The sequence below is a fragment of the Streptopelia decaocto genome, assembly GCF_964273445.1.
Source record: "Streptopelia decaocto genome assembly, chromosome: 13".
Lineage (NCBI taxonomy): Eukaryota > Metazoa > Chordata > Aves > Columbiformes > Columbidae > Streptopelia > Streptopelia decaocto.
In genome coordinates, this window is record NC_138668.1 from 3,729,752 (window position 1) to 3,756,043 (window position 26,292).

The 26,292-nt window shown below is 47.6% G+C and overlaps 1 protein-coding gene across 1 annotated transcript; it reads right to left on the bottom strand.

The window, feature by feature from the left end:
• Positions 1 to 314: 314 nt before the first annotated feature.
• FBXL18 (F-box and leucine rich repeat protein 18) lies at positions 315 to 25,010 on the bottom strand (the record flags this gene model as incomplete). The annotated part of the gene is given in 6 exon segments (XM_082064626.1): positions 315 to 6,210; positions 17,797 to 18,015; positions 20,827 to 22,367; positions 23,272 to 23,472; positions 24,704 to 24,950; positions 24,952 to 25,010. Coding segments are annotated over 6 exon segments (2,424 nt in total). The 3' UTR covers positions 315 to 6,053.
• Positions 25,011 to 26,292: the final 1,282 nt, after the last annotated feature.

The window sequence follows — 26,292 nt, forward strand, 5'->3', positions numbered from 1 at the left end:
ACCTTCTGCAGGTCACGTTGGTTCACTTACCCGGGATAATGGTTGTTTCATCGTGCAGCAACGTGGTTCAGCAGTTGAGCGCTCAGAGATCCACGGAGGAAAAGCGTTTCCTAAACACAAAGTAGCTCCTTTACCGCACACGGCCACAAGCACCAAGGTGCACAGGGCAGCACCCACAGACCTCAGACCTGGGGAGACAGGGCTGTAAATCCCATTAGCACACACACGCGGCTTAAAATACAACACCAAGGGGTGTCTCCTAGGAGGATGGCTTTGGTTTTAAAGGGAAATAAGAGGCAGGAGGTGACAAGAGACCTGGTTCAACATCAGTTTCACTCTTTATTTGAAATGTTACATGCCACCAGCGTACATGAAAGTTGCACATTCAGAATTCTTCTCACTACTAGAACAAAGGGCCAGACGCAAACACACAAGTGTCAACCGAGTGCAGAGATGGAGGAGCCCAAACCGAGGAGCCTGTCGGTATTTGTGACCAGGCTGCGCCACGTCCTGATGGCATTTCGGGCGGCAGAGGTGAACCCACAGTTTTGGGGGACACCTCCCTTTGCCATCCCCAGGGCCTTGGTTGTGACCTGGGTCTTCTCCCGCAGGGCAGCACCGTTCTCTTTCAACAAGTGAAATAAGCAGCTTTGGTAACGTCTCTACCAGAACCAAGGGGTTTTGGAGACCGACTGCCTATTCAATGCTTTTCTGAATTCCCCTTTCTATCAATGCCAGCAGATCTTACAACGAGAAACAATTTCCACCCGCTGTTTATAGGGAGAGACGACAGAAATAGGGACTCTTACACTGACATTTTATTTTCAAAGAAAGTTTTGATAGAAAAACATTTTCCCCAGCAGCCTTGGGCAGGGAGCTGCAGCTTCCACTTCAAAGGACAAACTTCAAAAACAAATCCAGTGTCCTAATGGTTTTGTGCTACATTACTTAATTGTCATACAGCTAATTAGCAATGCCTGATTTCACATTCTCTGTACATAGATGAAGTTCACAAAAGAAGGGGCTACTTAAAACAATAAATAAAACAAGGCACCAGGCAGCCAGACTCCGACAGCATTAACATAAAACGTTACACTTTACCATTTAAAAAACTGAAATAAAAACCCCATCGTGATTAAACCTATATTGATCTGTCTCCCTTCAGATCTCAGAGCTTTGAATCTCCGCAAGGAAGGGGGGAGAACGCAACGCGGGAAGCGGGGGCTTAGCGTGCGCATCTGGGTGTTTCAGCAGCGTACAGCAGAGATCTTTAAAATTCTAATTATTTCCCTATCACCAAGTAAGATCGGGATCAATAGATGGTACCAACCGACCCCTTTCCTCGAGTGTCAGGGGGAAATTAAAAAAAAAGAAAGGGGAGGGCAGAGTGAGAGCGTCAGAGGTCAATGCCACAAAACAATAGATATTGATGTCTCCATTCATTTCAAACAGCGGAAAGGTCAATGCCTCCCTTGCTTCGTGTTTTATGGCTGAAATCCTGCTGCTAACAGCAACAATGTTAGTAGTCAGACCTCATCCATCCTTTTTTATTATTATGATTATTTCTAACCAGGTTAGCCATTTTGAAAATTTGACGAAAGCTGGGAAGCAGCAGTGGGGGGAGCAGGGCAGGAGGAGAAGAGGGGAAGCTGCCCTGGAAATTAATGGAAGGGACGGTTTCCATTAGTTTTCGAGCCTGCCTGCCCCCCAACCTGTGCTCCGGTTTGTCCCTCGCTGCCCCGTAAAAAATGAAAAGGGCCTGAGGCAACATCCCTGCACTATTAATCATTATTCCTCGTACAACATCCCAATTGGTTTCTATGGAAATGACTCTCCTGTTGGAGCACCCCGGCTGCCCGCGCATCTCAGCAGAGGCAGGAGAGCCGCAATGGAAGATTCGCCTCTGCAACACCCAGCACGGCTCCTGCAGCCAGGGGACAGGAGCCGGACACCCTCTGGGGGGACCCAATGGCCCTTAAGCAGATGAATGAACTCCAAAATGGAAAAGCCCCCCATTTCTGTGGCCATGGGGGGATACCCCATCCTAAAAAAAAACAAAAAGAGGCTGCTGAGAGAAAGCACCCAGCACCTTAGAACATGCAGGCTCATTCCTGTACGTCGCCTCTGGAGATCAGCAGGGTGAAGGGACAGAAGGGACGGATCCTGCGCTGCTCCCCAAGAGCCTCCTGTGCTTGGGCAGAGGAGGAGGAGGCCACGCGAGTTCCAGCGAGCAGGGTCAGGCTGCACCAGCCCTGCTGTCTCCTCCCAAGGAGCAGCACCTCATGTTGGGGGGAGAAGATTCTGCACCCCTGTACGGTCCCTCGCGCAAGGCGGGTGCGTCCTTCTCCCCTTTCACACCTGGGGAAACTGAGGCCAAGTCTCACAGTGCGTGTCTGGCTTCCAGTTCGAGGTGCACATCGCACTCCTGCCCTGCCTCCTTTCACTCCCATCTCTTCTCCTCCTGACGAGCCGTCTCTCTGACAGACAAGCAACCACAATCCATCTCCTGAAGGGAAAGGCTGCTGCCACACAACCCCCTTTCCAAACTGAGCACTGGATACGCTGCCATTTTCTAAAGAGACCATGAAATCGGCTTTGCAAAACAGCTGAGGATGCAATCCTTAAACCTACAGTCCTTCTAAGAAACCTACGGAAGCGCTGAATGACTTAGCACCACCAAATCCCGCACGTCAAAACCACTGTCACTCTTCAGGTCTAGACCCTCTGAACCAAACGCCCTGTTGCTAAACAAGACTTCGGACATCAGCAGGGCTGCAGGCTTCAGATTTTACGCACTAATAGCACTTGTCCCAGGATATCCTTCTCCCAAAGAAGCATGGTGGTCAAAGCAAAGATTCTTGGTGCTGGCCCAAGCAAAGATTGCTTCTCTAGTCCCCAAAGAAGGTCTGATTTGGAGCACGGAAAAACTTGCTGGCAGGGACTGGGAATCCTGCAGAGGCAGCCCCCGTGAGAAGGGCACCTTCTGTAATTGAATTCATTTATTTTAGGCTGTGGACAGTGGCATCAGCAGGCTCTGAGATCACCTCCTGCTCACAGACAGCAGGAGGGAGATTTCTGGAGAGATGGGGACAGAGACCAGAGAAAAGGAGGGGGAATTCCATATTAAATAAAAGCTTGGAACAAAACGCCCATCTCTCTGTTCTCCTCTCCTCCTCTAACGCTGCACGCCGGAGTCTCAGAGCCGAGTGGGCTCCGAGTCCCATATATTGCTCTGCGCAGAACATATGGTGCTATGTTTAATAGCCCGGCTCTGCCAATTGGGGACTATTAGGGTGGGTTCTTTTCCCAGTGTAAATGTTGCAGAATATAAATTGTAATTAACACCGATGCCAAAATAGCACTTAGAGAAAATAAGCACATTATTAACATCTGGTGAATCCTGCCTGGAGTGCAGAAGCAGCGGAAATTCTTGCTCACCATAAGAGGATTTGTAGTAGAGATACCGAGCATTGGCTCAGAGTTGGGGACTGGAAGGAATTTTTAGCTTTTTATCACTATTTGTGGCTCTGTCTTTACTACCTGTGGGTGACCTTTCCTAGCCCCGATTATAACTGGTAGCCTTCACATCAGGATGCCTGACCCGCTTGCGTGAATACAGATGTCTAAACATTATACTCCAGGCAAGGGAATAATGACATTATAAAACATGCCTGATTGTCTGCCCCGATCTTGCAAGACACGAGGCAGATGGGTATCACTTTGCCAAGCTAAAGGTCTAAGGACAGCGTGTTTCATCAGGTTACTCTAACCCCCAGGAGCAAAGGGTTAATACCACCATTAAGCTACAGGTGTTTTCTGGATGTCACTGTCCCCCCAAGCCAGTTTTTCCAGCAGGACATGAACAGCTGAGCTGGTCGTTCAGCCAAACTCTTCCCGGTGCCACAGTGCGTATGCAGAGGGGAAATCCCTGCTGAGGGCAGGAATGGCCTTGCTCCTGCAGCACTACCAAATTTTGGGATCTCTCCACAGGGCAAAACAGGTCCCCTGAAGTATCTGAGGGCTGGCTCCCTACCCTCAGCCTTCCCTCTATCCTGCCCTGAGGCTACAGGCACAAGGAGGAGAAAGCAGCCTTGCAAACACTCACTATTTATTCTAGGAAAGAAACGCAGACAAGAACCAGGCAGAGCTGCAGTGGCCTGAGCTGGACAAAGCAGTGGCTCGCGTTCCTGCCAAAAAGTACATCTGATTTGCTGAAGTGAGGGAGAAGGGAGAGAAGAAAGCTGTTGGAGAGGGAGAGAGGGATTCAAACAGACGAGCGGTGTGACAAGAGGTACAAAGAACGGCCTCGCTGGGAGAGCGGGAGAGAAAACAGTGGCAGGATGCCAAGGAGAGGGCACCAGCTCCTGGCACTCACCCGCACAGTGTCGAACCTGAGGCAGAGTCTCGAATACTTCAGGAGCGCTGGTGGCTCAGGTACAGCCGTTCCCAGAGGAGCACGAGCCGGGGTCACCACCCTGTTACCAGCCACAATCCAGACACTGCTGCTGGCACCCAGTGCTGAGCTGGGAAGGGAGAGAAACTCAGGGCAGGCAGCAAACGCGTGCAGGGGTTAGTTTTAGCAATGCGTAGACTCGTGCTGGTAGAAGGTTAACGTTAACCTGCTCGTTAACACCGTAACCTACCTGAGCATAGAGGTTACCACAGTTTGGCTCAAGACTTACACCAGCAAGACAGATTTCCAGGCAGGTTCACACCTGACTGATGGGGAAGCAATGAGGGAAGCATCCTCCAAAGCTGTGAGGTCTGTTTTGCTCCAAAATCTGTCCCATCAGACCAGGTCTCCTGTGAACCACTGGCCACAGAACAGCGTTTGGGAGACGGCATCAAGCATAGAAAACGCTGACAAGGAGATGGGGACATCATCTTTGGATGGCACTTGGTCTCCCTGGAAAAGTGCTGCTCAAAACATTAGGGAGTGTTTAAGAGGTTACAGTGGAGAAGTTCGACAGCAGCCGTTCATAGATGTTCTGCAGAAGACAGACCCCGTGCACTACCACAAAATACTCCAGCAGAAGGGAAATCTGACTGCCACCCAGAAATGTCGCTCCAGGAATTCATAACTCGACTTTTGGTACAGCTGTCTGATGCTTTCAAAAGTGCTCAGTAAATAAGGCAATATGAAAGTGATCCGGACCACTACTGATGCCTGAGGAAGTTCTGTGGAGCAGAGAAGCTGACTGAAATCACACTGTGAAAATACTTTATAACATCTCTAAAATTAGCATGAGCTCAAGGCATGGGATCTAAGGACAGAACTGGAACACTACATCCCCATCTACACTGCAAGACAGACGGTGTTTAAATCAGATCTGAGCCTCAACTTATTCACCGTAGGTACCATCTACCCTAAGACAAAGATTTAGAAAAGAGCTGAGAACCTCTTCCACCAGACCAACCGCTGGAAACAGCATCAGCAAGAACATACCATGGTTGAGGCGTTAATGACCTTAATTTGTTATTTAAAAATTTGTTAAAAAGAGTCCTTGTAGTACTTCTCAATCAAAAAAACCCTTTAAATACCTGTGATTGCACGTGTGTGACTACAAATGCGTATTTGTAACATAAAAAAATATGTGATGCACACATTTTTTCGCTTCATAGCTGGCGTTCTACTTTGCCAAAAATAGACTGAAGCAAAGAATGATTTCCACCAATATCACAAAGCACACTGCCAAAGTACACAAGGGCCCTTAGGAAACACACCAGGCGACACAGGGGAAAGAGCATCATTAATTCAGTTTCTCTTACCTTTAAGGTCAGTAAAATAACAAAGCAATTCATATTAACCGCAAGGAAATACTCATCAAATTCCAGAAGCCTTTGAGACAGGATTTTCAGATGCAAGCAATATCCAATAGATGTTTCCCCACTGCAAAGGACCAGCGCTTTTTTTTTATTATTTTGCAATTGCACCTATTTAAAGTGATTGTACAGCATCCAGTGAGGCGGCCAGGAGCTGAAGATGGGGAATCCAGGCCAACAAGAAGCTATTTCGTGTGTTCACGCTGACTGTCCTTTCCACGCTGTGACAGTCACCACCACAAGTTGGGAGGTTCCTCAGCCACTCTGCTTTTAAACAAGGTAATTTCATCCAAGTGCCGCATGGGGACATCTCTGATGACCTCTGTCAAGTCCTCGTGAAGCAGAGGGAAGATGACAACGTTTAATGCAGGGCGGTCCGCCTGGAAACTAAATCAGACACAGGTTATTAGTCGAGGAGAAACAGGAATTCTCCAGCGAGGGAGAAGGGGGTTGTACGGATACAGATCATGGAATGCTGGGGCAAGGAAAGGTTGTTCAGGGGAGGCGGGAGGGGCAGCTGGATCTCAAGGTCTCCCACTGTGTGTCAGCGAGGAGAGCAGCCAGGTTTGCACCCTTTTTCAGCAAATCGGCTAAGCTGACACAAGCCCAAATTGGAGCTAAAATGGGGAGGGAGGAAGACATTTAATATAAATAAATAAATAAATCGCAACACACAGGTATTCTCAGAGGACCAGAGATCCTACGAGCTTTGCCCAACTTGGGCAAGGTGCTCGGAGATAACAATTTAAAAACCACCTACAAACCAGCAGCAAGTTGCAGAGCCATTAAGGAAATCAGGCCAGAGCAGCACCAGGCGTTCCCTTGGGGCTGAGCCTGGGATTAGCACTCCAGGCTGGGCTGTTCTGCATGCAGAGTCTACACTCCGCAATTAGAGCACAAGCAAGTTCATAAAGCTCAGATCCGCAGATAAGCATCTAAGTGTGCACGAGCGCACGCACACACGCACTGCTGCCTCCTTTTCAATTCAGGTTGCAGAAAACCTGTCTTGGCACCGCAGGAATTTGCCCCAACAGAAACAAACACAAGTATCCCCATTTGCCACTTGAATGTTGGATTCTGGTTTCTGAATCTACAGCCTCAGTCTTGTGGTCCCCTTAGAGAAATCTGTGTTCTCCTCCTGTTCTCCCCGTTCTTCTTACCAACATCAAATCACCACGCGTCCCAGACCTTGCAAGCAAGAGGCTTGATACAACATGAGAGAGGAGCAGTGGGGTTGTAACTACAGAGCAGAGAACATCGGAAGTTAAAACCATTTATACAATGGGAAAAGAGCCGTATAAAGAGTCCAAGCCCTCATCAGCAAGTACTCTACATGATAGCAACCTGGTGAGTAAGAGAACATGGGGGAAGAGAAATAGCATTACTCAGTGTAGCGTAACAAGAGTTCAGGCTTTTATAGCTGGGAGGTAAAGGGAAGTTATGCTATAGCTTAAGAGTTACACCCTGAAGATTAAAAGACTTGTGACTACTAGCCCCATGCCACCAAGACGCTTCCTCTGAAGCGTGTGACAAGGGCCAGTTCATTATCGCTCGAAAGGAGGGAGACCTGAACTGGCGGCATCGGCCGAACCAAGTTGTGCTGGGTCAAAAGAGGAGTTCGCTGCTCAAACTTCTCTTACACGGATGCGCGTCTGGAAAATTCCCGGCTCTTCTCTAGCTCTGAAACAGCCAGTTTTCTGTCAAACAGAGAGGGAACAGCTGGGGATTCAGCTGCTGGAAACACACATGAAAATCTCAGGTAGCAATAGAACCAGCTCAAGAAAAGGCCAGCGAGACTGGCGTTTCCCGGGAGGCAGAAAGGATGTGCCCATCCACGAAAGATTTGGAGTAGAGCTGCCAAAAACACAGCAGAAAAACTCCCATTCCAAGGCTAGTTGCTCAGTCCTGGTGGGTTAAATTAATTTGCCTGAACCTCAGTAGCTGCAGGAATAAGGATTTCCAGCAACAAAACTATCCGGGGCAATTTTCTGTCTGCCTGCATCACAGACCTGCCCTTCACGCCTCGTGCCTCAGGGCTGGCAGAACACGACACGGCTCCTCACCCACAGTGGGTCTGGGGGCTCGTGTAGGAGCAAAGCAGCTTCTTACTTCCACAGCGCTGCCGACGAGACATCGACCCGCAAATAACTGCTGATCTGGGAGGCAGCTGGTAAAGTCTGCAGTGAAATCACATAAAATACAGCAAATGTCTCTTTGATAGTCCCTCCTCTGCCTCAGCGCTTCATGTTTCTTATCCAATACCACAGTCCTGCAGAGAAAATCATGTTAATAGACCAAGTTTACTGAAGTTCAGCTAGAAAGAAACAGCCATCTCCCCAAGGCACAGAAACCTCTGCTTCTTTCTCTGTGTATAGACTCTCCCAAATTAGATCTGCGTGCTGCCTTCTCACCATATACAAAATTGGAGTTTATAAGCAGCCTTTACGTGTAGCTATAAAAATGAGAACTTGGGCAAGTTGACATGACAATCTGCCACCAAGACAACTGAAGAAAACCCAAGGCAGTAAGTGCACCTTCCAAAGAGGCTGGATTGATATGAGAGGTTTGAACTTGTTCTTAAAAAGAAAAAAAAGCAAGCTTTGTAATTTTTCTCCCCCCCTCAACAGGAAACTGTATGTTACTGCAAACCTTGTAAATTCCAGACCCCAGCAAGTTGACGCCGGAGAATTCTTTCCATGTACAATTTGTGTGATTTAAGAAAAAAAAAAAAATCAAATGCACATGGTTCACTATTATTCTCAGCTAAATGTGCGTGCAAAGCCTCTCCTTTAACTGCCTGTTAAAAAACACCCTGATTTTAACGAGCAGCTGTCATAATGTTAAACCGGGATTAGCAGTTCCCAAAAGCAGCCTCCCTTTGCAATCCACGCTCCTTTAGTCCTTCCCCGGAAGGCAATTCCTTTCTTCATACACCTGCCCAGGTGGGCTAGAAGCACTTAGAGCACCAGTTCGAAAGGCCCCAGGCACGGGGAGGAGATAACAAGAAGGGGAAGAGACTGAGTTAATGAGTTGCAGAATAGCTCCTGTAATCTTCTTGACGGTTCTTTCCTCATTCCACACCTGGATGGCCTTCAAACTCGATCCACCTCTGCATGCGCATGGCTTGTAAAATTAAAACCCGAAGGACAGAGAAGGATGTCGACCTGGGGAGACAAAAGAGCTGCAGTTCCAGACATGAAACCCTGGGTTTTTTTTCCAAGGGAAAGAAGCCAAGGATATGCTTGCTTGCTCGCTTCTCTCCTACAAAACCTCCAGACTAAACTCATCACAATTAATTAAATGAAAGCAAATTTTCTAGGCAGCTGAGTAGAAGCCCCTTCAAAACAGATCCTTTAATCAGAAACAACCAGTGGGATAACAAAGAAAATAACCCCCCACACACATATTTTCCAGCATAGCCTCTGGTTCAGCAGACTCAACACCAAACCAACAACCACCCAGCAGGAACTTTTACAAGATCTCTGAGTGTCCTCGTTTGGATGGGGACACATAATGGGCCTGGCTTCAGCAGTGAGCTGGAATCATCCATGGAGCTAGGAAACGGATGGAGAAGCACAACCCCCGTCACAAATTCCTCCTGGCATCGGCAGAGGTATACCCTCACCCCACAGTTAGATCTTCAACAGGTTGCATGTGGCTGAAAGGGTTAATAGCGCTTTGTTATTTGCCTCCAAAATTATCCCAGAACAGGTGTGAACTGGCCACAGTAAGGTTATTTTCAAGTGAACAGCTTGGTAAATAGCCTAACACTACAGTCTCAATTACTTCCAACCAGCGTGGCAGGATCCAATATGTAGGTCAGGGACAAAGTCAAAAAGAAAGAGAAAAAAATCTAAAGCAAGGCTGCACTTTGATCAGATTTCCTCGATTTTAGCAAGACAAAAGAGTCACTCCCTGGAATGCAGTTATCTCCTGGCAAACACTCTCAGTGTGTGTTTTCAGACATGCCTCTCTAGGGAGGCCAGTGAGTCCCCAGGACTCCACCTGCTGATGGAGCTAAAGGGCCCCCAAAGCTGAAGGAAAATCTCACCAGCCACCCTGAACAGTGGATGATGCCCCAACATAGCTCTCCATACCACAGATCCCAAAAAACAACAGCTCTGCTGCATTAGTGCTGCTCAAACTTACCTCCTCGTACTTGTAAGGGAAAGGATAAGACAGTATTTGGGACTGAGGAATGTCTTTCCCCTTGAGATCTCCAGAGAAACCCAAGAAAAGCCCTACACCAAATTCAGACCTTGCAGCACATCCCACTTCACAAATGCTGGCAAGCAGGAACAAGGGCACACAAGGTGGTATAATTAAGCCTTGGCAACAAAAGCAGCACATACCAGATAAAATGAGGAAATACGGCGTATGAGGAGTGGATCACGGCCAGGTTTTTTAAGTCCACAAACTGAGATGAGCGTATGGGAAAAGGTCTAAAGAAAGGAAACCAGAAGCTTGACTTGGGGGACCAGAGCACAGGGGGACAGAGCAGATGTGGACTCCAGTTTGCACAACTCTCACAAATCCAAACCAGTCTCTGCTATAGTCAAACACCTTCTCCTTCCTCCATTTAGACTGGCCCAACAGGCTGTAGAGATGCTTCTGGAGAGGAGCAAGTTTCCCAAAGCCAGATCATTCAGACTGACTCACTTTTTGCCATGTACACAGCTCTTTTACCCACATGCACAAAAATTCTGTTAATCCTCCACCAGGCACAGCATAAGTTTTGTTTTCACTGGCAAACTTGTTCACATCTGAAAGTTCAACTGTGGCACCTCTCTTGAAAGCTTCAGCCAGCGTACCTGCGCCAGGCTGGAAACTCCCATCCCTGGAGCATGAGGAATGGAGGAAATGCCAGGGCAAGCTGGAGCAGCTGACAAGTGGCATGACCCAACAAACACACACACACACATTTTTCTCATCTTTTCAGGAAGGCCAGACATGCACTTAGAATGTGTTCCACTGGCCATGCCCTGAACTCAGTAGCAGGGAATTGCAAAAGCTCCCCCTGCTTAGAGTGATGGCCAAGAGCATCAAATGAAGCTTCTCCAGAGCATCCTCCAGCAATGTCAAGGAAACTGTGGGTGGGATTCCCCCAGCCCCTTCCCATGTGAGCAGGGGGGACTCTTGCCCCACACTCATCCGCCAAAAGCCTCTCAAGGGGGTTCAGAGCCTGCACACAGTGACTCTAGAGCAGACCTGTTCCCCGGTGCCATTCTCACCTCCAATCCTGCCAGAGCACCAGCGCTGAGCAGACTTCACCTTCTGATCCCAGAGACAGACTTCAGAAGTTCCTGAGGAAAGCTGCTGTGATTTCTCAGGTTGCTCTTAACTCCACAAAATGAGATATTTCCTCCATGAAGTGTTTTATTTACGGGTGTCTTCTATCCCCTCATGTCTACACAGACAAACTGGTGTTCTCTCAAGGCCTGCGATTCCCTTCACCTTAAGTCCTCTCACTACAGCCTGCAGCCCAAGAGGAAGGAACGTGGATAGGACTCAAAGCCATTCGCACACAACACTGCCAACTCTCCCATTACCTTCAATGCAGCATCCTCTGCCACTGCATCATGTCACGGGGAAGGAACAGTACACATCAGACTCATCCTGGCAGAGGAAAATTATGTCTCTGTACTGTGTTTTCTCTCTGTAAGGCACGAATGACACTCCACTGCTGCTCCTCTCAGCTGAGGTTTATATCAGACACGCCTGTAGACTGAGGTTCTTACATTATTTTGCCAGTTGAACTCTGCATCAGTCAAATGTGACCGGACAATTAGAGGGGGAGGGAATAAGAACCCAAAGAGCGATGCCAGAGCGCCCAGGACACGTCCTAGGGGAGTGCTCTGCCAGAGCAGGCTGCAAGTTATTTCCTAATCTCTTCCACAAATTAAAAAGCTTCTGCAATAACTGCTCAATTAGATTTATTTTACTATGGAAATGCTTTAAAGCTGCAGTTAATGCTTCCGTTCAGCCTTTTACACCCTCATGAAGAGAAAGCACGACAGTACTATTCCAATATTGTTTCTCAGCCAAGAGGGAGAGCAGGACACTCCTTGAAACCCATTTCATGCATAAACCAATCTACCCGCTACGGAAGGTTTCAGGACTGAATTCCCCGCAAAACACATGAACCAGCAGTTAGAACAAACCATTTGGGTCAACCACAGGAATGCATTTCAGAAGGGAGTATGTTAGTACCCCCACAAGAAGATACATTTTTATGCCAAATTTGGGATGGTCCCGCAAGCTTGTAAAGTATTTGCACCCACCCATAAACAGCATCCCTGGTAGAAGCAAAGGTGTCCGGGCCACACCTCAAGCAGACGCAGCCCTTGCTGAGCCCGCCAAGGAATTCTTGGGTAACGCAAGCTGACAAGGATGCAGTTTGTTATTCAGTCTGTGACAGAATGATTCAGGGGTTTCTAAGAGCAGGAAATGAAGCAGACAATGAAAGCTGGAGCAGGATGCTAATGATTCACTACACCAGCCTAGCGATACATTAAGTCTTCTGCAATCAGACCCAGGGCCTGAGCCCACAACAGCTCAGGCTGTTGGAGGGGGATCGACAGCTACCGCGCTGGCTCTGGGCTCCAGGAAAGCCACGGGAGTCCTGAGAGGGGCTTTTTCAAGGTCAGAAGGAAGAGAAGATGGTGAAAGGATGCAAAACTAGCTTGAAAATCTCCAATAAGCCCTAGGTGGTAATAGCAGCTTTTTGCAGTGTCAATACAACGGCAGCAGGTGGGCAGCGCAGGAGGGAGGCTGGAGGACTCTGCTGAGTTCAAAGATGATCTGGCAGTCGCTTACTGCCCTAAAAACCCCCTCCCAGCCAACCTAACAGTAAAAAGCATCACCCCAAAGGGGTTTTCTGAGGCTAAGCACACAATGAGAAACCAGGCAAGAGGAATCCTGCAGGGATATCCAGGGCAATAGCAACAAGAGAGGGGGGAATGCTTCACTCTGAGGCGAGCAAAAATTCATTTGTGATAGTTCAGTCCTGTGCTAAATGCCAGGAGAGGGGCTGGCTCACTCAGCACTTTCCAAATACTCAGTTTCACCCCCCCCTGCTGCCACCTGGAAGCCCTGTTTCTGCAACTGAGTCCCAGGAGGGAGCTTCGTCCCTTTAGCAAGTATCGTGGCTCAACCACAGAGCACCACTGGAACCAGCAGTTTAAGAAAAGGTAAGATCCAGCCAAAAGCTTCATGTTAAAAAAGGACAATGACAAGCAGGGGAAAATTTAGATAAAGCTCCAGAAACTGGAATAGTGAGATCTAATTCAGACTGAAATAGCTATTCCTGGAAAGTGGCAAGAGTCCTACCGTGAAAGTCACTTCAAACCAAGCGGTGCTCATACCTGACACAGGCAGAAGGCAGTGTTCCTCTTTCTCTGGGTCTTGGATGCCCAGAACTGCCCTAAAACAATAAAATCCTTTGCACTTTCCAGCACTGGTTAAACCTCAGAGTCCTACGCTCACTTTGCAAAGTCATTTGCTGGGGACAGGTAACCGGTGTGGCTACGGGAATGGGGCAGAGAGCTTGAGCGAGGACTGACGACCTCCCAGCTCTGGGGGATGCTGCAGCAGGACCCAGCCAGCCCCAGCCCTCTGCACGTCCTCCCAAGAGCTGTGAGACCCCCGAGATGACAGCCCAGCTCCCCAAAACACACTTCAGCTGCACCACGATCTTTCCCCTCCCAACCGCACTCTCTACCACAGCTTAACTTGGATTTTATTTCTGTAAATCACAACTCACCTCCTCTATGCCTTGACACTTTCCCTCTGTGTATGAAGAATCGCCAATGACACTGCACTCTCAGAATTTTTTTTGTTTTGCTTTGAGGTTTGGGGTTTTTTTGTTGGTGTTTTGTTGTTGGTGGTTTGGTTTGTTTTTTTACCATTGCCTTCTTGATCTTTACTGAGGTATTTTTTCAAGGGCTTTTCACAGGCTTGTATTGTCTGATGGTGCAGAGTCCTTGGAATCATTACAATAATAGCTTAAGTGTTTAGCTAGCTCCTAAAACCGACAAAATTCTAAAGGAACACACTGGAAAATAAAATCTGTCCTTGAGGCCAAGGGGATATTTGCCAAAGCATTTCCTATCCCTTATTCCAGCCTGTTTTCTCCCGGGAAGCTTCACCAGGAAAGCAACTCCTTCTGCACATTTGCGAAGTGCCCGCTAACCACGTATGGAGCTGTGCAATCCTGAAGTCATCCAAATTCCTTGCCCGCAAGACTTCTGGGGCAGAGAAATACAGGCATACAAATACGATTATTTAGCATTCAACACGGCAGTAAGAAGATGGACAACCTTCCATAGGTCACAGCTCCATCTACTGACTACTTCACAAAATAACAGTGTGGAAATCCTTTGAGAAAGCCACTGGAAGTAAAAAACCCCTGTGCCCCTTCCCGGCCTTTGGACACAGGGCTCTTTGCAGGCATTTAGAAAGAATCACAGCAACCCAACCCAAAAGGGAGAAGAAAAATTCCATTTTGTACAAAGCAGCCTCTTTGCCCAGCAACAGGTCTGGGGTCAGACTTGAAACTACAACCATCAGTCCACTAACCGTGGTATTTTAGTGTTTCTGGAATAACCACCGCAGTGGTTTTAAGAGAGGAGTTATTTAAATGAAAACAACAGATGCTTGGAACTAAGCACTTTGGCAAAGTCAGGGTGCAAGCGTAAAAGGAAAACATCGTGTTTGTTAGATCCGCTGCTATCTGGAGTTTGGCAGCAGCTGAACACCATGTGACAGGAAAAAAAAATACGTCGTTTTACGGAGAAACTGAGACCAGACCACTGTCACATGAAATCTGAGGAAGATCAGGGAAGCCACTCAAGCTACATCTCCTGCCCTAACCACTGTGTCCTCCTTATGTGCACAGAGTATCTCCCCGAACCATAAAGGAGATTACCCCTCCCATACACACAGAAGGAAAAACAAAGAATAAAGAAAAACACTGCAATGATTTATCTGCCCAGAGGGAAACAGTCTTTTCTAAACTCAGAGGAGATCTTGCCCTTGCAAGCCTCTTGTTTGCTGATGAGGGCTCCAGACGAGTGCTGTTCTGCTCACCGTGTTTCCTTGCCAAGGAGGCAGAACTGAATCAAAGGCTTTTAACGACTTAAATACGTAAACTAAATTGTCCCAAATAGCAGCAAACTTCAACCAGAAAACTGCCCGCAGGAAAGCTGGACACCACAGGGGCTGGTTTATAGCTGTCACAAGACTGACATAAATAAGAACAACTCACTTTTTGAGCCAGTAAAACAGAAACACATAATACTATCCTTATTTTACAGTCAAAGGGAAGAGTTTGACAATCAGTTCAGGCTTTAAGCCACCGGTGTGATGCAGGAGATTTAATACCCAGTTCCCATCACCACACCCTGTATAAACACCATCCGTTCAGCAGCTCAAACCAGCGTGTCCTCCCCAGATCAGTCCCAGTGTCTCCCGTGATCCGAACCCTCCCGTACACCCACAACTGAAAAAGGATTACACTGCACTTGGTCCCATTTCCAAACCCTCCCAACTCAACCACCTGCAGCAAACTACTGGTGCATGCCCAGCCCTCAGCCTTTCCAGTTCCCACTTGCATTTCTACGCTTTTTAGAGGCATTGGAAGAATGGGAGTCGCTTTGGCTCCATCTCGCTGCTCAAAACCAGCCGTCACTCAGCTGCTCTGAGCGTCAACAAAATCATCACTATAGCCCTAAACCAGAAACTCTAACCCTGAACGGGACCGAGGAATACCGATCAATTCCCCCAGCTCAAGAGAGGAAACAAAGAATGGCTCACAGCTCTGCCTGCCCTGCTCTCGCATCCTCCTCCTCGCCACCCACGCACACGCATCTGCACCCGTTCCAAACAGATAACAACAACAAAAAGGATAAATCACCGTATTTCATTCTGGCACAAGGATCTATATCTTCCAACTTGCTGCCCAATGGGCTCTTCCAATTTAAACCTTGGATTAAAGAGACACTAGCAGCACATTCTTAGAAGAAGCTGTGCTGTGTGAATTAGAGCCCTATCCACAGGTTTGGGCAATGAAGCAGCTCACACACGGATTTTACTGCACGTCTCTTTGCCCTTGGAGTAGCAGACAAAATGCAGTCAAGAGAAAGTCAATTCCAGACCCCATCTGAAGGCACAATTGTTCAAGGATGAGAATGGGATCGTTGGAAAAATCACGTGGTTAAAGACTCACTGACGCCTTGTGGAAGACTCCAGGCTTTGCTTACACATCATTTTCTGTATTTTGTTCCTTCCGTTTTATTACTAGAGACAGTTGCACAAGAACGGGATCTTTGTTGCTTAGGAGAGCATCTGCTCCCAGTGCTTATCCTCCTCCTGAAGTCATAATCCTACGTGACATCAAAATAGTTTCCAGAGCCACCAATTACAATGTCATAGAGGATTATGACTTCAGGTATAGAACATGCAGTTGGAGAGATGCTCTCTTCAAAAAAAACAAACAAAAAACAAAGCCTTCAGAAACCCTGTTCCATACAAACATCTCTATTAATAAAATACAAAAGAAGAAAAATAGTATGACAGCCAGAACCTGTTGCTAAATATAAAAATAGATTTTAACATTTCCACAAGGCATCAGCTGCTCTTCAGAAAGATCCCAGGGTTTAAATTATTAAGAGGTACAGAATGTGATAAGAATCCAACCACGACAGAGAAGAAGAAGGAGAAAAGACTGCAGAACAGTGTATTTCTGCTCAGTAAGCGGACAGTAAAATCTTGGCCAGTGCTGCAGCGGCTTCTCAGAGACAAAATGAAAAATGGGAACAGCGGATCCTTGGTTCTTCCTAAGGATCTCCAAAGCACAAGTGAAATCCATCAATAAATGTTTTTACAGATATGAAGCCCTGTGAAAAACAAACTGAAAGAATCCTTGTCACATCACAAGGAATTTACTCAGATGTTTCCAACAATCGCTATCCCAGAAGGACACAGAGCCTTTTAGAGGCTGTAACAAACCGTCTCGTGTGCAGTTTGGTAGTAGCTAATTTAGTTGTAGGCTCTTCTGGATCTGATCCGCGGAAACAAGCCAAGTGTAATAAGTCAGCTTAAAGCCGGAGAAAGGCTGGGGGGAGGAGCACCCTTTAGGATGCAGTATAATAATGCCGTGTGATTTGAAATTTTTATTAGAGCTTAACAGGGTAAAGCAACAGTAGGTGACAAAGCAAACAGACTGAAGGCGGAGAAAAAGCCTTATAGGAAGGAAAAAAAAATAATAATGGCAAGTCTGTTGCACGGGAAATATTTTGTAAGATGACTGCCACTATTAGGAGATTTCAAAATGCCAAGCGTAATTAAAAGCTCGCTTTTCAAATGCAGTTCACGGCTCACACACAAACGTTTCCCACCACGTGAGCCTCAGAACACTGCAAGGGGCCACGCAAAATGCATTTAAGACCTGCCAAACATGCAAAGGCAGTTGGTACCAATTCTCTCCCATACACCCCCTGAAGAAAACCCCTTCACAACAACCCTTTAAAGGCTTTGAATTGCACTGCCAGGGGATTATCAGTAAGTGACATTTACAAGTGATTAGAGGACGGAGAATTATCTTAGTCACTTGTGGGAAAGGAGGAAAGCTTCAAGGTCAAATCTCTCGGTACTTAAAATGTCGGCAGATGTTTTGTTTACACAAAAAGTGTCATTTGATTTATGACAGAGCTTTACATCCAGGACTCCAACACAGCCAACGGAACTGCAGAGAACATGGGTGGGAAGGGAATCAAAAATTCATATAATACCTTCAAATATTTCACTGATTCACTCATTAAAATAAGAGGCTAGTTCACGTGCCAAGCGGTTACACAGTACTTATTAGCTTCTTGGAACAAGTGCTCCAAGCCATATAAACCTTGGCAAGCAAGGAAATGGAGATAAATCTTCACCAGCTCCAAAAATTCCACATCAACCCCTTTCCGCACTCACCTCCGGACAATAGATTGCTGGAGATTTTTGCAAACGGTAAGAGATTCGCCCATAAACATGTGGCACATGATGACCTCAAGGCAGTTGGCCATGAATGACATCACTGCGTCAGACTGCAGAGTCCCGCTCCGGGAGACGATGCAAAGCCGCTGGAGAGAGGAGCAGTGACTCAGTGCCTGGAAGAACTGGGCGCCCGCACAGAAGTACGGCTGTTCCAGCCTGCAAGAATAAACAAAAAACAAGTCAACGGGCAATTCGTGCTTGGGCCGCGTTCAGACAAGAGGGAAGACGGCACATGGAGTCGCGCTTCTACACAGCACAACCTTCTACCTGCTCATCCCAGCAGGATGGCACAACAAACGCGACACGGCACGCTCAGACTTCTGGCTCGCTTGTTACTCTTGAACGATGCGTGCTGAAGGATAAGGACACAAATAGGAAGAAAGGCCCTAAACTGCAGAATTCCAGCGCCCACAGGGAGTAACTTTGGTTTTCAAGTTTTACACAAAGCACATTGGTCAAGATGGGTCTTAGATGTGACCAGCACATCCATCCTGGTCTTACAACAACTACAGTTCAGATTTTGCTACCTGACGTTCACTAGGCCGTTGCTGTAGAGTTAGGGAATTACTGCTCCAGTGCACCACACACAGATCAAACTGGTCATCCTCAGTCTACTGCCTAGAGAGAAGCAGGCGTGAAATATTCACAATGCACACGTGATGATGCAGAAGTTGGGTCTCTGAGCCAACAGAGTGACCACAACCAGCCTTCCCCGGTCAGAGGATGGCAAAGGATCAAAGCTACTGCTCTCCCATGGGAAGAAAAACTATCATCAATCCAACTTTCATCTTAAACACCCAGCCCAGAGAAAAGAGACAGGATCCTCTATCGTGGCTGTCCGCAATCTCATGTCACAGCCCAGAGCAGGACAACAAAATGATGTGGTGAAGCCACACCTGACCAACAAGGGTCCACATTTTAACTAACAGCACAACTGGATGACTCCCTCACAGAAACCAGAACCTGCTCGGAGCCAGTGTCACCAGGAGAGGACGTCCGCATAGTGCGGATTTACTACAGGGCCCCAGAGCACGTGGGAACCCCAGTCATTGGGTCAGCGAGGCCAAGAGCTCCACGAAGGTTAATCCCGTGAGGTGATAACAAGCTGTCGGTCCAAACCTGATCTGGATAATCTCTGTGGAAGCTTTTGTAGTACACGGGGGTATCTCAGCAACTTAATCCTGTTAATTGATAAATTCTGTTTGAGAGTCTCAGCCTGAAACTTCTGGTCAGCTAACATTGCCTGAAGAGATCTTAACAGCCCACGAGTGCTTTGGGTAACAGCTTAAAATTAATATTAAGGAAACAGGAAGACTCTCCAATTTTTCAACAGCATTATTGGTCCATTGTAAATTTAGGACAAGAAGCATAGAGTCTCCTGCAACCTCTCAGCAGGTTTCTAGGTTAATCTCTGTGATTCAACAGCCATACTTGCAATACTGGCTTTCACTCGCTAGATGACAATGTTGCTTTGGAATATCCCCTGAAACTGAAGTTTCTCAGTATGGAAAATGGGGAGGGGAAAAAAAAAAAAGGGTAAAAGCAGCAGGGAATTAGTCAAACGAAAAGGAAACCACATTATCAGGAGGAAGTGCTAAACATTAAAATCCTTTTAAACCTACATAAAACCTTAGACTTTACTTAAGAAAGAACAATGACAGCTTACATGGAAATGCCTGGCTGTTACAAAGAGACACCCTTGTTCGTCCTTTATTCAAGCTCTGTGCTGCCTCCCATCTTTATCACTCTTGGCCTCCATTTCAAAGTCTCTGGAAACTACAGGGCTTAGACTGATGGAATCAACACTTCACATCCAAACCTCCTTCCCCAGATCTTAGTTCTTCCATGGTATTTAGTCTCCTAAAGGTTAAAGATATATTCACATGACCCAAGCCATTAAGCAACTGAATGTCCAAAAGCTGCCATTGCTTGGATGAGAGACCCACAGGCTCCTTGCCTGTTAGAAATGGGCAGTGGTGGAAAATGAAAACCCTCCTGAAGTATTTTAGCCACCCTGGCTCCCTTCACTATTGCAACGGACCAGGAACGTGCGTACAGACACCAGTCTCAGACGATGAGCAATAATTTGAGTCACACTATAACTGTCTTGGTGATCACAGGAATGACTTTGCTGTTACTACCGTCAGGCATTTTAGAACCATTTTGTGAACACAGGATGACAACGGGACTGACATATTTAGCAGTTTCACCAACAGAAGCTGATTTAGGGAAAATAAAAAAGCATCTTTCTAATGTAATAACATTTGTGTTCATATAGACTAGTGCAAAGAAATTATCATGGTTCGTGCCCTTTGCTTTCATAAGGATAATTGGGCTACTGTGAAGCTCCACTGTGCACCCTTCAGCATCAGATCCTTGGTAGGATCCTTTAAATCCTATGAGGAGAGGAACACCAACAGGACAAACTTTAAATTTGGAATGTTTTCAATGTATCACCAAGAAAAGAAAAATAAATTTAAAAAAAATAAAGAAGCAAGATTTTAATACAAATCAAAGGTAGAAGAAAAATCTTCATTGGGAAACCTAAGAACTCTACATTATCTAGACACTGTAAGAGTCTCTTCCGTCCTGGAAATTTAAGAGACATAGGTGTACACAAAGCCAAGAAGTCAGCAAAGGCATGTAGTATTTAAGCTAGCCCCGACAGGCTACTAGCTCCCAAATATGCAGCATCTACTCTTCCTTATCTAAAAGGAAGGTAGTTGCAGCATTGACACTTTTTGCTCTTAGAACACTGGTTCAAGGGCACATCCTGAGCCCTCAAGGACAGCACGCGATGCCTTCCCATTCTCCACAAGTCAGGAAGGAAAATACCCAGTTTTCAAGCCATTGCAGCTGCTTTTGACCAGAACAGAAACACAGTTTTAGCACAAATCACAACAAACCATGAACTACATTTCTGGAGATGCCCAAACAAATTGGAGAAGTTCAACAGCAGCCCCTCACCTGAGATCTCTCAAACACTTGCAGTGCTTCAGCATGTCCATGAGAGCTGACATATAGACCACTTTCCCCATCATGCCCAGGTTGGCCAACGAAAGAGTCCGCAAATGCTGGCACTGCAATCCAATGTTAACAAGCCCAGAGCCAGTAAGAATACTGGGCAGTTGTGCTAAGGTGAGGCTCTGTAAGTAAGTCAACTGGCTAATGGCAGCCACCTCTGAGTCCCCCACACTTTGTGCCCGGACACAAGGAGGCAACGAGTTCCGAATCGCTGGCTCGTTGCGGGGCATGGCAGAGGAAAAACTGGACCCGATTATTTCCAAGGTTTCCAAAAATCGGAGGCTTCCCATCAGAGCCCAGAAAACTGAAGACTCGATCTTCTGATTTGCCTGGTCCGCTAAGTTCCTTGGATATGCCTGTATCCCAATCCGAACTTTCCTTCCAAATGTTTGGGGTACGAAATTAGATGCTGTGGGAGGCTTTTCCACGTTTGCAGCAACATCGGTGATGGAGCAAACTGGTAGTGCTAACGAGAGCAGGTGCTTTAACCTGGACAGAAGCTGGCACAAGTGATTCCCTATGCTTTCTGAGCTGTGATGGTGAGCTGCAGAGAGGTTGAGGTGTCTCAGATTGCAGCAGGACACTACCAGGCTTTCCAGAATGCTGCTGTCAATGTCATCTTCTGCTTTCCGAAACAAGGACTCCGGAGCCAGGCAGTGAACGCAGCCACTGAGATTCAAACTGGTCAAGCTTTTAAGATCCTTCCCACCGTTAATAACCCTCTGGATCAGGTGACCACCAGATAAGGTGCATCTGCTAAAGCTGAAGTAGAAGGGGTTGTTGAACTTCAAGTGTTGCAGGAGCCCAGAGCCATTAATCCAGGCTTTGGGTAATTGTAAAGCATCCAGACGTACATTTCGAGCCATAGAGTCCAGGAGGTTTTTAGTGGCTCCTGTCTCTGCAAAGCTACCGGGGGCAGAAATAAGGAAGGCGTGAAGGTTCTCAGGTGTCCGATCACTCAGCACCGCCAAGTACAGCCTCACCACCTCCTGGTTAACGTAGCCAGGAGCCAGCCTGGCATAGAAGACGCGGAGGTTCTGGTAATGGGGCACATTGCTCTCACCTACCATTAGCTGCCCAGAGAGCATAAAACCTTCTCGTGAGCGATCAAGGATCTCAAAATAAAGCAGCAGTTTCTCAAGGCTAGTGCAGCAGGGAACGACACCATATGACGGCGTGTAAAGGGTTTGTTTCAATTCCGAGACGCGGCTAAGAGTGGCTTTACACTCACTGCTTAGCTGACTGGCGTCGAAACCCGGATTGACGTCGATCGCCAGGGAGCGCAGGTGCTGGAGCGTGGACAGCATCTTTGAGAGACGGAGAGAGGTGACGTGGCACCCACACAAGTTCAGTTTGACCAGGTTCTTGCATCGTGTTACGTGATCGATAGTGGAGCTGGGCAGCCAGTAACACCCAGCCATGTTCAGCTGGTAAATCTCTTTTCCGATATCCCTCATCAGTTGCTTCACTTTGTCTTTGTTTACCTGTACTCAAATAAAACCACATTCAATGAGATATACGGCAATGGTGTGCATTGACTCAGTTTCCCATCAGACGATGGGGATAACAGTGGTTTGCGCTTAGATTATGTGGCTTGTCCAAAGGCTGCAGCATGCTAGCACAGTCAAAGAATGATTATACTGCTGGTAGCTGGCTCTGTCTGCCATGCTTCAGGCTCTTAATCTTAAACTTCCTTTAGCTTCTCAGCCTGCGCAGCTCTGCGTTACGGACCATGAGGCTAAATCTGTTCAGCGACTGATAGCGGAAGGGAGAAGCATCTCCATTTCCTAACAGCAAAGCGATTTCAGCAGAACCAGCTATCTGTGGAAACTCAAATTGAAAGAAGAACATTTCCATTCTCCTTCCTCCAGTTTCCTCTTTCGGAAATGAGTAAGAGAGGCTTCCCCTTGCCTGCACTCGGTGATACAGTTCTCATAAAACGTATCATCCTTCATTCCCAAGCTTTATTTTTGTTATTACACATATGCAATTTCTGGCTTAGCTGACTGCATGCCTGACAGCAATATGTGCAAGATTGTGGGGTTTTTTTGCAAAACAACATGAAAAATGTATTTTGAGGAAATGATAACTATATACAACCACAGCTACGAATGGAAAGTCACATTTACTTTCATTTTAGCTTCCAGAAACACAGAGAAGATAGTTATATAATATACTGTCAATAAAAACTAAGGGAGCACAGAGCTGTTCTAACAAAGCATTCTGGAAAACAAATGCTTTTATAAAACAGTTTATTGTTTATTTGATTTCAGAGTTCAAGAGCAGTTCATTTACGCAGACACATGGCAAAGCTCTACCTCCTGGCATTTTTTTCAGAAGTCAGATTTGTCTTCACAGCTAACAGAAGAAGCAAGCGACTCTCCCCACCTTATAGTCTTTCTGAAGTAAAACTGTATGGGTTAGACTCTTGTCAAGGCAAAGCATCGCGAGTTTCCTGCAGGTTCTCCTGACGTTCAGGACAAGGTCTGTGCAAGGGACGTAGCTGAGGATGTGCAAAAGGATCTCATCTGAGAACTCCATCAAGTTGACACCATTACTTTCCTCCTCACTCTCCCCACTTACGACATCCTGGGGGGGAGAAGAAAGAAAGAAAAAGAAAAAAGAAAAAATAAAAGCTACCAGCTCAGAAACTTCAGCAAAGTTTGTGAGTAAACAGATACCCTGATACTCATAAGGATTCATAAAGTGAGACAGAACAGAAACCCTTGAATCTTTAAGTACTTCTATCTGCACGAAGACACCAAAAGCTTTCCTTTAGGTGACAATATGGAGGCAAAGCCACAGAACCTTCACTCACTTTTTTTGCTGTTGGCTGAGGAAAAAAACAGGCTTACATTCATTTTCACTTTGGCCACTTACTTTGCAATTGGAAAGTCACTGTCCCTGATTATTTCTAAGTATAATGCAGCATCTACATCATTCCTCTAAGTGCGTGCCATCTATTTCAACAACCTTAAGTTATATAACTATATATATATACACAAACAGAACTGCAGCTCAGCAGCACATCACCCATCGCTCTTCTGCAACACGCTTACACCGTAACCATATAGAATCATAGAATGTCCTGAATAGGAACGGACCCACAGGATCTTTGAGTCCAACCCGTGTCCCTGCAAGGGACACGATTGATGGTTGGGCTCCAAAGGGGACACGAGAGCCCATTGCTCCTCCGCCCCAAGCCACCTTCCTTCGACACTGAGGGGACAAGGGACACCTGAACTCATGGGGACCGCCTGACAAGGCACCGGGGCGCATGACGCCTTGTGTGGCGCAAGGACTGGACGCAGCCCCCAACCCACCGTGGTGACGGCGGTTTCAGGGGTCGGGTGGGAATTTAGCACCATCTTTAATAAAGCTCAAATCGGCATCAATGCCACGGCGCCCACTGAAGCGAAGGGGGAAGCTGGTCCCACCTTGCGGGCTCTGCAAACACCCCCAGAGGCACCTCAGGAGGGCGATTTCAGCGCCCACACGCAGCTCCGTTAGACGGCAGCAGAACCGCCTGCGGAACGGGCCCCGGGGCCTCTCGACGCCACCGGGCGGCCCAGGCCGAGCCCCGCGGGAAAAGTGGCCACCGGCACCTCCCGGCCCCGCCGCCGCCATTCCACCCCCTCACTGCCCCCGGAGCCGGCTCCGGCCCCTCCCGCCCCGCTTCCATCCCTGAGAGGAGCCCGGCTGCCCCCAGCCCAGGAGACAGCGGCGGATGGCGAGCCCCGCCACAGCCCCGGTGAACGGCCCTCCGAGGGGCCGGAGCGGGGAGCGGAGGGGGGAAAGAGCCCCCCCCACCCCGGCTCACCTCTCCACAGCGGAACATGGCGGCGGCCGCGCGGTCCCGCCGCCACCGCCGCCACCTCCCCCGGGTACCGCTCAAACCGGCCGCGTCCCGGCCTGGCTCCTCGCCGGCCCGGCCGCCGCACGGTCCTTCCGGCGCTGCCATGACCCGGCTTCCGCGGCTCGCCACACCCCCGCCGCCTCTTCGGCCGCCCCGCGCCGCCATCTTGAGCGTGGCCCTGCGTGCGGCGGGAGGCGGGGCGGGGAGGCGCCAGCCGCGGTTCGGCGCCATCTTGAGAGCGGCGCCGCCATGACGGGAGTGGCGGGGCCATGTTGAGCCGCCCTCCTCACTTGTGCTGTCCCCTCACAGTTTAACCTTCTCTCAGGGTGAAACGGAGAAATAAACTTAACAGCAGAGTCAATTATACTGTTAAGCGGCATTCCTTATTTTATCAGCGCTGGGGGACACTGGGGATCATCCTCCATAAGTGCTCCAAAGACTGGATGCTCTTGCGTTGCTTATATTCACATAATAATTACATATGCATTACAATTTTTGAAAATTTTGACGTACATCTATACTAAGAAATAATTGTTTAGTTTTGATTACCTGTTTTGCTTCTCAGCCTGTGAGAAGGCTCTGGAGATGAAGAGGAAAATGCCTCTTAGCCCTTAAATGAGGGAGAGCCTCAGTGAGACACTCTCTACCTGCTTTGTTTGTCATATGTTTCACTTAAATAGAAGGTAATGACAAATTAAATCCGGAGGCCCTTCAGTCAAGACCGACTCGTTTGACATCTGGGAAAAACACCAACCTGCCGTATTTGCAGTCATCAAGGAAAGCAGAGAGCAGGGTGGAGGAGACCTGCATTTCTGATGCAAATGGTAAATAAAATCATCAGTAGGACCCATAAGCAGAGTAGAAGCCCTGCCCAGAGAGCCAGGAATTAGGAGTAGCCACAGATTCCTTCCAGCCCTGGGGTTGGCACGGACCAGACAGCAGTTGACAACCCAGAATAAGAGCTGGGGGAGAAGCTATAGGTATAAGAAGCTCGTGAGGATAAACAACGCTCACAGCAGTTTGTAAGAGAAGCTGCACTTGGGCTCATGATCCACCAGCTAAATGAGCAATGTGGTGGTGTAGATAAGACACAGAGGTTGAATACAACGCGGCAGCAGGACATCAGATAGGAGGTAAAGGAGGAAGGAGACAAACAGCTACACCGAACTCTGGTATTTTTTGTGATGGTCACCTGGAGGTGGCCAGATGGTGAGAGGAGAAACCCTCCCTGCCGTGCCTTGTGTCAGGAACGCTCTTCTCAGTGTGGGCACCTGGGAGCTTTCTGTGAAGGTGGGTTCAGTTCAGGGCTGGGCCATATCAGAGCAGACTTTGACCATTGACTAATACACAGTTTTCTTAGCCCAAAGAAGGCAGGTGCATACTATGCTCTCACAGTCCAGGAGGGCAAACAAACAATGCTAGTATCAAGATATTTTGCTCTGTAGTCAAAATGTCTTAGCTTTTCAAGGCCAGACTGACCCATGGACTTTTTTTCCCCCCCTGGAAAGTCTTGGGTCATTTCTCTCCTCTGATTCTTTTTAAGACTGATACAA